Here is a 14512-nt window from a genome sequence, read left to right as displayed (position 1 = left end):
CCTGGGATTTTGTCCCCTCCTCAATGGCCCTCAGTGCTCTCTCTCTCTCACTCTCTCTCTCTCTCTCACTCTCTCTCTCTCTCTCCCTCTCTCTCGCTCTCTCTCCCTCTCCCTCATTCCCCTGGACAGATGGCAGATGGTAAAAGTTTTCTAACCTGAAAAATTGGAGAAAAGTTCTACACTCTGTCTTCAGAGTTTAGTATTTGGAGATGTCTTCAGTTCACATGTAAACCAATAAGCTCCCGCTCTGCCCAGAAGTCTTTTTTTTATTTTTATTTTTTATTACAACAATAGCCCTCTTTACACTTGGCAGCACCACCCAGTGTCCAGTGTCATCTTACTGCCGCTGACCGGCGGATGATTGGGTCGGCCGGGTCACAGCTTTGGGACTGCTGTGAGACCCAGGCAGCTATCTTGGCCCCGCGCCACATCTTAATTTGGTCTGGTTGTGTTATTCACCCCTCAATCACACACACACACACACACACACACACACACACACACACCCCCACCTCACCTCCTCACTGGGCCACAAAGCCAGCATTGTGTCCCTGCACTGTCCTCCTCCTCAGACTTCTCCAATTAAACATGGAGATGGGCATACTCGCAGTTTTGAAAAGGTTTGAGTGAGCGCACAAGGCTTGGTGTGTGTGTGTGTGTGTGTGTGTGTGTGTGTGTGTGTTCATAACATTGCTTTCTTATTGTGTTAGTTGTCACTGTGCTACCAGAGGCCTGGGAACTCTTGAGAAAAGGTTTAGGGTGATGAAGTTTGGGCATCAAAAATTTAGAGTTGAAATGATAAGTTGATTGACAGAGAAATGGAAAAAATATTTTGATAAAATCTTTTCATTTTGTAAAGTATTCTGTTCTATTGCTGCTTTAATGTGTCGTATATTCATGTAATCTAATTTGAAGACATTACTTTGGGCTGTGGGAAGATGAGATGGCGAATTTTTCACAGTTTAATTGATTAATCTGAAAAATAATTACCAGATTAATTAACAGTGAAACTCATTGAGGATTTTAGACTTAGTTGAAGTGGAAGCGTCACATTTTTCCTCGTGTATTTTGCTGTAGACCACCTTCCTTCTGCACAAGCCCAAAACCAACATACCCCAAATAAAACAGTGAGTGTTCCTGATCCATGTTGTTGACAGTTATGGACCTGATATCTTCTGTAAGGGAGCTATCTGGGTGATACTCGCAAAAAATCTAATGTTTCTTGACTATTCTAATTATTTTAGTGTTCTGTCACCGTGATATAAGGTAACTAATTACTCAGAAGGAATTATCAGGCTTTCTGCTTTCAAACAATGTATAGCTTGTCAGCAACTGAGAGTGAGGATTCAACCAGCTGCTGCTTGTTAAGGAGGATTTATTCATTCCCAAGTTCAAGTCAGGATGTTTCTTTAAGATGCATTAAGTGTGGAAATTAGTGTTGTTTTCCAACTTGAGACTAATATTGTTAACAAAACCTCTTTGATACTCTGACTTTTACTTCCTAGCATTAGTTAAGATCAGTCACTTTTCTCAAACTTAAGCCGAAACAATCTAGATGATATGATCAGACTCAATTTCTCACACTTGTCAAAGATCCTCCAAAGATATTACACGACCGTTATTTCACAACCTGAGCACTCAGCTCAGGTTAATTCACCAGTGAACTGATCTGCTAAGTGAACCGGTTGCAGATGTTCACAAACTGCTGGAGCCTCTAGCTTTCTCTCTCCAGCTCCAAAACCCAGAGCAAGGTTCACTGACGTCACTGCTTTTCCATGAACTTCCTGCGAGTGTTCTGCGAGATCGATGGCTTCCACAGCGAATGCATTCACGCTGTAACTCTTGAACAGCAGCGCAGCTGGCAGTGTCAGGAACATGAACAGCAAGAAATAATTGCAACCAGGTGGATCCTGTTTGAAGCTTAGCGTGAGGTGAAGTTATCTCATCAAACAAAGGCGTTAAAGGTCTTACAGTGTCAAGTGTATTGCTTGACTACAGCAGGAGAGGGTTAATTGATATATTGTCGATCGTTTAACTGTGAGATCCTGCTTGGCCTTGTGAAGGATTTTTTTTCAGTTGTTTTTTCCCCTGAGCCTTGCTTCATTCGTGGCAGAATTATGAGTTGGTTTCACCTCAATCAAAAAGCCGCCGCTCTTGAACTGAAGTGTTATGTGGAGGTCAAGTAAGTGGCATTGGTTTTATATAGTCTGACAGAGATGCCTACTTGACATGCCATAACATAAATACCATCTCCTCCTCATATCTGGCCTGCCTGGCCCAGTGAGGTCCTGACTGAAGTTTATCTCCAAAGGGCTTCGAGGAGGCCTCTCATTTACTGTAGAGGCTTGGCAGCGGCAGGAGGGAGCAGTGACAGAGCCGAGCCAATCCAGACCAGGAAAAATAACTCCCAAATTCCAGTGGCACAATGGCCAGAATGAAAAGAGCTCGCAGCAGAGTTTCTCTCTGCCCAGAGAGATGAGAGATGTCGGAGCGAGGAAGGACGCTGCTCAGAGATCACATACATTCATCACCGGTTAGTAAGTGTGATGAAAAAATACAACAGGTTTCTGACAGCCTGGTGATGGCAGGGAGTCACATGCTGAGGCTTAGGTTCTTTCAGTGCCGGAGTTTGTATGAATGAGGTCAGACTTGTAAGATGCAAACACACGCACCAGAAGTTTGTGCAGTTTATTCTGAGTTACTGGGACTTGATAATGATTTTTAGCGGCATGTAAAAGCATGTAACATATTCTTGACGTTGGAAATAGTAGCTTGTCAAAACAGTCCCTCCTCTAGGTCCACTTTCTAGCTGCCCCCCCCCCCCAGAGCTTTCAGCTGTATCAGATGATCTTCATCAGCAAATGGAGCTCGCTCAGTTGTTATGGAGTTACATCTGTTGATGTTACTAGATCTTGAGATGGGATTGATGTGTTAAACTACTATTGCCAATGTCAGGAATTACGTTTCATGCTTCGCTTTGAAGCTAACACAGAACGGAACAAGAACTCCTAAAAGTGCAATGGATAAAATCATAAGAGCTATAGGAACAGATCCCGTTCAGAAAATTGAAGCCTTTCCAATGCTCCTGACATTTTCTGGGACCACTCAGTTTGAAATATTTGAAAAATGTTTTAGATTTCAGTGTGAATGAGAAGCACTTAGGATCTGAAAATGTGAGAACTTTAATCCTGTCGTTAGGATTTTCAGATTTGTCTGTTTCAGTGAACACAGCGTCAGATAACAAACAGTCATTAATTCCTTGCTGGTATGTGCTGCGACTGCTACAATATACATCCACTTCAATGAAAGTGAGCCCTTGTCTCTCTGGTTCTGGGGATTTTTCAATGGCACCTCTGTTTTCTCCGGTCAGATGAGTCTATCTTAACCCCCCCTCCCTCCCTCCCTCCACCCTACACCTCCATTCAGAGTCAGGAAACAGCCTCAGAGTGGCCCGAGGGAAGAAGAGGTGCTGTATCTGATCATATCATCACACAACGAGAAACACACAGCGCAAGGCTTTTATATGGCCGCCGCCGCCAGTGTCGGGTTCCCTTTGGCAAGAGCCCGGCTGGTGAGAGCGCTGATCGGCAGAGTGTTCTGGCTGAATGAAGCGACTTGGTGGTGGGGAACCTCAGCGTCGGGGATTAGTGATATTTGAGCCTCCCTGGTTGGCATATGCCAAGACAAATCACATAAACTTTGATCGCAGGCTAAGAGGACTGACAGTCAGCGTGTGTGTGTGTGTGTGTGAGACAAAGCCACTTGGCATTCTCCAAACCACACTTCCTCATTGCTTTTTTTTCTTTTTTTTTTTCTTTCGGCCAGACCACCTGTCTGTGGGTTATAGTATAACAGCTAAGAGGGACGTGCACTCGCCCACACAGCAGCATGCTCCATAATACCCATGATTACTTGTGGTTTTGCCCATTCAGCTCCACACAGACACAGATCGACTTTGTCTGCCAGGTGTGCCTTTAGCTTTCAGTCACTCTCGCTTGCCTGACACACACTCAGCCACAGGATATTTAGGAGAATGGAGCGTGATGCCCTTTGTAGTGAAGTACAACAGTTTGTTCAGCTGAGCAGCAATGCAGACCATAAGACTGATACCAGGCGACGTATCCGTTACACAGAGGGGAAAAAATGACAGTCTCCTTAAGGATTATAAGCTCAGCACACACATCCACACATGACAAGTTGTAGTGTTGAAGCCAGGAGTGTCTGGGACGGGTCAAAAGGACCCCACTAATACCTCTGTAGAAGGTCACTGCTCCATTTAAGAGGGACAGTTAACAAGACTGTGAAAAGTGCTCCAAATAAAAGTTAACATAAGAACTGATATTAGATTAATCATTTTACACGTACAGCTAGTATTGTTTTCAGATTACATCGAGGCGTTGAGGGAGCGACTTGAGGCTTGTACTGCATGAGATGAACTTGAGTCAAAAGTCTAGGTCCTTCCCAATCTTAATACGCAGACATAAGACGTTAACATTTTTAGATTTAGTGTGACTTACATTTATCAAGGATACAAATCCGTCCATAAATCCTCTTAGAAGTCACAGGAAACAGATGGTCCTAATAACTCCAGGAACTTGCCTGAGAATCATCGATTTTTAAAGTTTCTCTTCAGTATTTAGGTAATTCACTGAAAGCTCTCTGTACATCCACGGATACATTGCTAATAGCTAATTCAGCATACTTTTAATGGTGCTAGTTTTAAACAAATAGAGGCTTAAAAAGCTGTAGTTCATAGCTACTCTACAGCCTGGAGGGTGTAGTTGTTTGTCTTGTGTATGTGGAGGGTGGGAACAGTGTCAATCTTTGAAAACCCCTGCGCCAACAAAATGACAGTTTTTGTTAGATGTTAGATTATCTTAAATTATCTGCTAGCATTAGCTGTCAGTTTGAACTTGACTGCTGTGTAGTTGCAACATACCGGGTTCGTTCAACTTATCACTCTTGGTCTTTCTGAATAGCGAAAAACTCCTGTGTAACTTTTTAAATTTCAAAATGACAGCTGTTTAAACAAAATAAAGTGGCACTTCACCCTCTAATAACATCTCCGGCCGAGCGTACGGACACTGGTTTGTGACGCATGTTTACTAGTTACTATTTAACAGTGCATTTTATACTTTGTCTGACTCACAAAATAAATGCTGTTTAAAACGAATAAAATCTAAAACCAGCTTTGATTTATGGAGGGCGACTGGGCGCGGGCAGGATGAGGTGATGGGACATCTTGGCATGCTCTGCCTCCAACCCCTGAGGCTGCAGTGTACAGTAACAACCTGAGGGTCCGGTTGCACTGTCAGCAGCTACACCTTCAGACATCCGTAAAGCCTTTAAGTGGTTCCCAGCCTCGTAAAGCAAAGCAGTGGCAGAAGTCATTAGAGCTGTGATGACTATCAAGACACACACACACACACACACACACACACACACACACACACACACACACACACACACACACACACACTGAGTGTTGATCCCTGGGGGAGCTGGCTCTTTCCCATGGGCTGTGGCCATAGTGCTCCCAAATAAACAGGGTCTCTAATGAAGGCTGCCAGATGTGGGCCGGTCAGGTCAGCTCTCCTGTACTATTAGAGAGGAAGGAAAAGAAGGATGGATGTAAGGAGAGGGAACAAGGGGCAGCGCCTCCCCTGTAATTTCTGTAGCCAGTGGGGATTTGGTGGTAACTTTGGTTTCGGTTCCACAACAAACAACAACGTCGTTTTTGTGCCAGCTTTGGTTTTAGCCCTAGAGCTATTTTTATTTCAGTCGACTCAATTTGTGCGATTGAAGCTGAATTTTAAGTTTGTGTTTTAGTGCTGATTTTCTCCACTGGTGGTGGCAGAGTTGTCAGCGTGGTTAGTATCTATATGCTGCTGGGAAAACACAAGAGAGGACAAAAAAAAAAAAAAGACAGAGGAAAGTGTAGAGGAAAGCAGACAGAGAAGCCCCCCCTGGGCAATGCTTGTAAAACAGATCTGACAAGACTAAAGGGGACTTAGTCCAGGCAGAGAACCAAACAGCCAGGAAATGAGAACGGGTGGTGGGGAGACAGGAGGGATGAGGGGAGGGGGAGCAGAGGTACAAACATGCTCCACTAACACAGTTTGACTCAGGGCTGAAAGCTCTTTGTCACTGAAGAAGACACCTGACACAGAGAGAGAGAGAGAGAGAGGCATGACATAAAACCACTAGTTTATTAAATAATAATTACATTTTTCTATAATCTTATTTAAATGTTTTCAGCCCTCCCTGACAACATTATGAAAATAAAGTCTCATGAGGCAAGAAACACAAGCCAGACCAGTTTTAAACAGAATCTCAGGTAAGTCAAACGTTATTCGGAAGAGAGAACAAAAGTGAGTGTTAAAATAATCACTCAGGTTGACTTGTGTCACATAAACTGCAGTGTTGGTGGTTTGAGTGTGGCCGGGGACATTTGTTCTCACATTCTTGCCCTGTATTTCCTGTCCAGAAACATTAATGTTCCTGTGCAACAGAGGATTATCATCAGCATTTTAGGGGCCCTTACTTCTTATTGTATCTACGAATGAAGTGGTGCAGAGAATCTAGTTTGTTTACAACCGTCTCGATCTCCTGATCACTTGTGTTTACAATCGGAGGAAAGAAAATGAGACGCAAGTTTTAATAAACTGTAATATTTCTTTTAACTAACAGTATAAACATGGATCATCTTTGGTTATGTTTTGCTTTAACCTAAAAAAAAAAAAAAGAGAATTAATCTAAAATATTCCTAATGATGTAATTTACAGTAATGAATCCGGACACTGACTCTGTCTCCCACAGAGCTTTATGCGCCACAGTAATTGAATAAATGTACAACCTAATTCAGTAAGCTTCTTAGAAGCCATAGAGAGAGGGGCCCGTAAAGCTGCCAAAACCTGTACCCTCATTCTAGGTTTTTATTTGTATACAGTGCACATGTGTAGCCCACATATTACTTTCAAAGCCTCCGTCCCCATCTGTGTGTGACCTCACAAAGATGGCAGATGGCAGATTGGCCCGACACTGAGGAAAGCCCCTTTTTTTTAGAGTGACGCCTGGCCGAGGGTCAGATGTCACCACAACATCTGCTGGAGGCTCGAGCCGCCGCCCCGGCCCTGTTATGCATCCCATCAGTGTCGCGGACCTGTTGCCACGGGCTACTGAGGCAGGGATTGAAGAAGAGACGGCCGAGAAGTGAGAGCAGAGGAGAACAATGAGGGCTACTGGGCAGGGATGACAGAAAAGATAATAACAGTATCGGCCTCACCACAGAGATAATTCCACTGCTGTCCTGCAGTTATACGATACCTCCCAAACACCTGATATTTGCTCAGCTTCTGATTTGTGCCCCTCTTTTCATGTCTTCTTTATTTACCTTTCCAGCAGCCCAGTTTACCTGCTGCTGTTGAGATTATCCCACTCGCCAGGCCTGCAGATTTCTCTTGTTGAAGCAGCTGCTTTGCTCTGTTTGTTTTGAACACAACCAAGACTCCATAAAAGAGTCGTTGAATATCTTTTGTCTTACCCCCCCCTCTTTTTTTTTTATACGTTTGAGCTCACATTGAGACAGTTAAGCGGGATGCCTGTGAAAGCCATTTTGTGCTGAGTGTGTATTTGACGGGCTCTCGCCAAGTTAAAGAGCAAACTGTTAGCATTCTTTGCCTAGCGTGTGCTACAGTTGACTTACTACTTGCACCTCAGCCAGAGTGTGTTTGGATAGTGGGTCCACGTGCACCGAGGTAAGGGTGAGGAGTGGGGGGGGGGCGGTTTGTCTTTTAGGCCTTGGTGTGAGACGCTGGGCTGTTTTGCGAGGGCAGATGCCGGTTTCAAAGCTGGTGTGACTTTTTTCAAGGAACCATAAAGTGCGGCTGCCAGCAAGCCCCTATTGAGGTTTTCTCGGGTTAAGAATCAGGACAGCAGACTCTTTAGAGTAAACACCAAAATTCCTGCTGAACTGGCAACCCCTCTCTGTCTTTCTCCCCCTCCAAAACCCAACCAAACCAGTTCCAATTTCCTTTCTTTCTGATTCCTTTGTTTGTCCCGCTGCTTGTGTGTGCGTTTTGGATTTTGAGTTTTTCTTCTGCCTTACGCTTGGCCTCAAACATCGCAGACCACTAAAAAGTTGCAGAGCAGCTTGGAGAAAGTTTTTGGGGGAGAGAGCAGTAGTCATTTGAGATTTATAAATCTTAATGTGGTGTCTTATAAAAGGGGGGTGTAGGAGAAGTGGGGGTGAGAGGGTTTGGAGGGAAAGAAGGTGCACAGAGGGGAGCGAGCGGATGCCAGCAACCAATACGCCTTTGAACAGAGGAAGTGAAACCAATAATGAGGAGAAAAAAGGGGGGGGAAATACAGGGATGAGCCACATATAATGAAAGAAGATTCAGAGAAAGATTTTTTGGATACAGAGAGAGAGAGAGAGAGAGAGAGAGAGAGGAGGGGAAGGAGAGGAAAGAGGAGGTGTAACAGCTGAATACGCCCGGCCTGTGGTCAGCTCTGAATGGGGAGGAAAAACAATGGGCCCACTCATCCTTCGCTCTCTCTCCCTCTCGTTTCTCTTCCTCTCTCGCTCCTCATTTCTCATTTGCTAAGCCATTTGAGGAAGGGGGGGGGGCTGCCATTCAGATACCAACACTGTAAAAAAAAAAAATGGCCAACTCTAGATGTCATTTAAAGTATCATTGCGTTTAAAGTATAAGATCTGAGCAGCCAGCTCGAGTCTTCAAATACATTCACACATTTTAATTAGATTTTAAGTGGATTTTATGTTTTTATTAAATGTTCTTAGATCCTCTTTTCTGACTCGTTTCTTAGATTTTTTTTCAGAACTTTTTTCCAACTCGTATAAATCAGACTAATTCATAAATGAACAAGCTTTTTTTTTTTTTTTTTGCAGTACTCTTGCCGCTCTCCGGGCTTTAGGACAGTAATAGGATGGGGTGCCATGGAGAGGAAGGAGGCAGAGTGGTGGGATAAGGGGGTATGGGAGGTGTTGGGGAGGAGGGGGTGAATGGCCGGGGCAGCAGCTGCTGTCTCCTCATTAACATGCGCACCTGCTCCCCGCGGCCTTTTTCCAGCGAGCTCGTGTGGCGCCTCACGACCTCAGCACCCGCCACCACTGGGGCTTAACTAGACTGGCCTTCTAGCAGCCAGACCCCCCCCCTCCAATCTCCCCCTCTTCAACCCCTACCCCACCTCTCTTCACCACACACACTGCTACTGTCTGAGGGTCTGGATACAGATGCTCAGAAATTATGTAGAAGAATTCCAGCAGCTACATCACAAGTTTTAATCTTAAGATACTTCTGTTTTATCAGAGAGTAAAAAAAGAGAGGAAGTCTGACGCACTTCAGAACCATGTTTGAAAAACACATTGGATGTTGTTGTAGATGACTCCTACATAGCCACGAGATGTTGAATCATATCATATCAAGATTTCCATTATGTCTTTTTAAGGTTTCTTTAGAAATCGTCGCAGGTCAACCGGGTCGGTCAACAAGAGCGTAAAATGTGCAGTTTACTGAGGTCATGGTATATATCAATACTGAGTACCGATCTGATGCTTTTGTTTTCAATTCCCAACTTTAAAGTCTGCGTTACAGCTGCCTCTCTGTGTGAAACTCTTCAGGATGAATAACACAATATTATCCTGCTCAAGGAGTTATCTTATTATGTGGTGCTCAAAACTGAGTTGGCGTCCCACGGCGACTGAGTGAATGTAACTTTTAGAACAACAGTGATGAAAAAACTGTGTTTAATGTTGATCAGCCATGTTTTGTTGTCACGATCAAGTCCGGACTGTACGCATTAGAAGACATGATATGATATGTGACGGTTTGGAAAAACTTGAAAACTTGAGAGCTGATAGTCGGTCGGCAGAGTGTTGGAATTTCCCCATCGGCCGTTTGCTCCTACAAAATGACTTGGCGCCAACAGTTTCTATTACATCATCGGGGGCATTAACAGGCAGTGTTGCCAGCTAAGCACCTTTGTCGCCAAATTTCACTTTTCAGGCCTTTTCAAAAAAGAGCCTAGCGACAAAACTAAGCGACCTGTTGGACAAACCTTAGCTAGTCTCTGTGGAAGAGTGTCGCCAGTTTTGCTCCTCGAGTGCGAGGTTGGGGTTTCGCTCCGCTGGCACACCTCTGTTCTGACCGCACGGCAGCTGACATGAATGAGCTTCTAACTTTGTCTCTGAGTGATAATTTTACAAGTAAATATATCTGTAATCGCAGCACCGCGTTTGTCTTTAACTCATGTGTTTGGTGATTTTGTCAAATGACGTCTCGGTTGTAAAATCTGTGACTGACTTGACTGTAAATTTGTACAGAAAACAAGCCTGAGATTTTTTATTTGCTCCTAAATCATTTGACATTTTAGCTCCTGACATCACTGCTTGTTGGAACAGTGATCCCAGGCAAAATGACACTCAGCCAAGGTACCGACTCTCTGCTCTCGACGCGGTGACATGCCACCACTCACTACTACTGTTTATGCAGCGGGCAGCCTAGCATGTGATGTTTTCTTTTCCTTGCCAGGGTCCTAAGGCTGCCTAATCCCCTGAGAGGGAGACGCTGTCTAAACACACGCCTGTCCCTACAGAGGGGCCACGTTTTGGCCCCCATCCACACACACACACACACACACACACACACTGGCTGGACCCCCTGGGAATGTTTGGGGACATGGTCCTGCCAGCCCCTCAGGGCTAACAGACTTGTTGGCTCTGGTCAGGTATTTGAGAGTGACGGCGGGTTTTAATGTCGTGGGAAGTCCGCTTTGATGTCGGCAGGATGTTTTATGCACAATATTGTTCCTGCGTGAGAATAAAATCCAACAATACTCAAAGAGAACGGTTCTTTGTCAAGTCTATGCCTTGAAAGAACAACAACAAAACCTAAGAAATTTTAGATTTCTAGACATTCCCTGTGTAATTTTCCTTCACTTTCCGAAATCTTTCATGTTTCTTGACAGAAGTTGCACCACAGTCTCTTCCGTTTCATCCTCCTCTTCCCATTTCTTGTCTGATGCTGCAGCAAATCCTCTCTGGGTAGGGAAGAATAACGAGCATTGAGGTGGTGGCACGGTGCTTTGAAGTTGCCATAATGTTGGCTTGCAGCTCAAACACTGTGGCATAGATGCTGCCTTGTCCTCAGGATGAATGAGTGCTGACAAAAGGGTCGAAGCGAGCACATTTCAGCCCTGAGAGCTGCTGAAGGGTGCCATGATGGCCGCTTTTCTTGTCTCTCGACTTTTGGAGAGGACGGATTAGGAACAAGAAGTCCAAATACCGCAGATTTTTTTGTGTTCTCGTTTCGATGCTATTCAGTAGATGCTTTGTTTTTGTAATGCCTGAGCTTCTCTGGCCACCCGGCGTTGTTGACAACAGCATTCAATCTCTGAGGGCGATGAAAATGGGAATGTGGCGGTAGCCAGGGTCTAATGTACCAAGTCTGAGGTGGATGGTTTTGTGTTGAATAGAACTGCAGTGATGGCTTGGTATTGGACTTTTTAGATGATGACAGAAATTATATTTACATAATAAAAATCTTTGCTTTTATTTGTAATTGCATTGTCAATCTTTTCTTGGGTTATCGCCAGATCATTCATGTCAAGGCAAAGAAAAAATACTCGAAGCTGATGTCTACAAAACAAACAACACACCAAAATCCAAAGATGTTCATATTCCACGATTTCAGTTGGAATGGTCATTTTTGCATTTCATTGTCACTGAGAAAAAGAAGATGATTCGTAGGCCGGGGCTTCATTTATCTATATTGATGTTGTGACACATACTGCAGTTTTGATAATATTCTGATTAATTGTTCAGCCCTATATAACAGTGAGCAGAACAGAGGAAATCTGCACATCCACATGTAATTTTATGGCAGATTGGCCCGACACTGAGGAAAGCCTGAGTGACGCCTGGCTGAGGGTATGACTGGTTGTTTTGAGACGATACTGGTAAAATAAAGATTCTGTCATTTTGATATTGATACAGAACCTGAGTTGAAAATGTACTGTTTTTGGACTATTACCACAGATTTAATTAGAATTTACAATCATATAAACTGAGGAAATCAACATACCATCAACGATACATTCAATATTTCGGCTCTAGTCTGCAGATTTTTGACTCGATCAGCTACAGTATCATGTGTGGATGTGCAGGCATTTGTGAACATTAATGTAGTCTTCCTGTGTGTGTGTGTGTGTGTGTGTGAGTGTGAAAGACTGCACACTGTGTAGGTATGAGTGTGTGTGTGTGTGTGTGTGTGTGTGTGTGTGTGTGTGTGTGTGTGGCCCCTTTGTTGAGCCGCGTGTATCCTCAGGGGACACTCTTCAGCTCCGCTCATTGTAATTGTAAATGTGTGAATGTGTCCCTGTGATCTCCAGCAGCTCTGTCTCTCTCTCTCTCTGTCTCTCTCTCTCTCTGTCTCTCTCTCTCTCTCTCTCTGTCTCTCTCTCTCTCTCTCTCTCTCTCTGGGAACTTGTTCGCTGGGGTCCGAGCAGACGTTTATGACTCAGTCACAACCTGTGAGAAACATCACAGGAGTTTTTCCCCCTCCTCCCTCTGTTCAGACTACTCTGGTTTACAGCCTCAAACACATTGTTTACGGGGGGTCACGGTAGAAAGATGAATGTCCCATTTAATGCATAGTTTCTCATGGCTGTGTTGCCGTGCTGTAAAAACGGCAGGGCAGGAGCATCTCTTAAGGGAAATGGATAGTTAGTCCTGTTGGTAAAGGCTATTACCCCGAGCAGTTGATTTGTAAGCACAGTGGTGCACAAAGGGATGACCCTCGCTTCTCTGAAGTGCTGTCTTACCCTTGTGAACTCAGTCAGTGCTGAGCTGCAACAGATTGGATGGGTGAAAATATACGTCTTTGGGAAACTCCCTGTGACTGTTCCCACTCTTTGTAATGCTGATTTAACATGAGAAAAATAAATAAAGAACGGACATTTATCACAGACCAACCATATTTTCATTAAATCATAAAATGTTCCTGTTCATGATATAATGGTGGTTATTCATGGTTTTTCGTGTGGTAATAAATTACTATAAAGGGGGAACTAGATTTTCTGAGAAGCTTAATATTTTTACCACCCAGTCAAAGTAGGGCCGGACAATGAATTGAGTTCATCAGATTACTGGCAATGTGATTCTATTTCTAATCTGAATTTACTGTCATCGCAGCTGATGATATAACCAGATGTTAAGCCAACCAGTCAGCCCAGTGTCCAGTGCAGACGTCCAGTTTTTAACTAGTCATAGCGCAGTATTTCTTTGTGTGAAACTTCTGGAGGAAACATTCTAAAGACTTAAAATCTCTTACAATGAAACAGAACTGTATCAGTAAATGAGGGATGAAGGTGAGATAAAGACGCATATCACAGTCTGCAGAAGTCATTTATCCTCCTCATCACTGCAACTGTCTTACTCCTCACAGCTGTAAAAAAAAAAAAAAAAAAAAAGATCCTGACCATCCCACTCTGTCTTTTCCCAGATGCCGGGAAGGATACTTAGGAAGCCGTTGCCAGCTTCATGACCCGTGCACCAGCTCGCCATGCGTGAACGGTGGCACGTGTCAAGCCACGATCAGGGGGAACAAGGTGGACTTCAGCTGCACCTGCAGACTGGGTTACACCGACCGCCACTGCGTGACGCCCATCAACAACGCCTGCATGAGCTCACCGTGTCGCAACGGAGGAACATGTGAGCTTGAGAGTCTCCAGACGTTCAAGTGCCGCTGCCCACCTGGATGGTCAGGTAACACACAACAGTTAATGACTTCTCACAATCATAACTCGACATTTCTTTTTGTTCTTCAGATTATTAAAGAAGTAAAGAAATTCATGCAGAGAACAACTTAAAATACTTCCAGCATCCAGTAATTTCTCTGTGTCCTTAGGTAACCAGTGCCAACTAGCCAACCCCTGTGCCTCAAACCCATGTGCTAATGGCGGCCAGTGCTCAAGCATTGACTTCCAATACATCTGCACCTGCACGCCATTCTTCACCGGACAGACCTGCAAACAGGACGTCAACGAGTGCGATACAACCCCATCGCCCTGCAAGAACGGCGGGGTGTGCATCAATGAGGTTGGCGGGTACCGATGCCAGTGCCCACAGGAGTACACGGGCAAGCACTGCGAGAGCCGCTACATGCCCTGCGTCCCGTCACCCTGCCATAATGGAGGCACCTGCATCCAAAAGGGAGAAACCAACTATGAATGCTCCTGCGTGCCAGGTAGAAAATATTTGATGATGTGATGATCTGCCACTCCATTGCTTTACGGCCGGGTTACACCAGCAATTAAATCCATGTGAATTTTTCTCAGGCCTTTTGTAACGAAGAAGAGAAGAAGAAAAGCCTCTGGTTTTATAAAAACTGCAAAGGTGAAAATATTGATGAAATCAGTCGGATCTGTCATTTGTAAGCTGACATGAATCACAGATCCTTTTGAGTTGAGGTGGAGTTATTCACTCCTAAAT

At 44.3% G+C, this 14512-nt stretch overlaps 1 protein-coding gene across 2 annotated transcripts in view; it reads left to right on the top strand.

Annotated features, from left to right (window-relative positions):
• The window catches only part of notch1b (notch receptor 1b), a 41902-nt gene that overhangs the window by 1563 nt on the left and 25827 nt on the right, over positions 1–14512 (top strand). For both annotated transcript variants that reach the window (XM_023417087.2, XM_023417086.2), the window contains exons 3-4: positions 13524–13786; positions 13929–14267. In XM_023417087.2, the coding sequence (XP_023272855.1) occupies positions 13524–13786; positions 13929–14267 (602 nt within the window). The remainder of the gene's footprint in view (positions 1–13523; positions 13787–13928; positions 14268–14512) is intronic.

This window comes from Seriola lalandi, unplaced genomic scaffold, assembly GCF_002814215.2.
Source record: "Seriola lalandi dorsalis isolate HSWRI2012SDOR001 ecotype SW California unplaced genomic scaffold, Sedor1 jcf7180002054572, whole genome shotgun sequence".
NCBI lineage: Eukaryota > Metazoa > Chordata > Actinopteri > Carangiformes > Carangidae > Seriola > Seriola lalandi.
The sequence above is the reverse complement of the archived record's forward strand: the minus strand, read 5'-3'. Positions and strand labels throughout refer to the sequence as shown.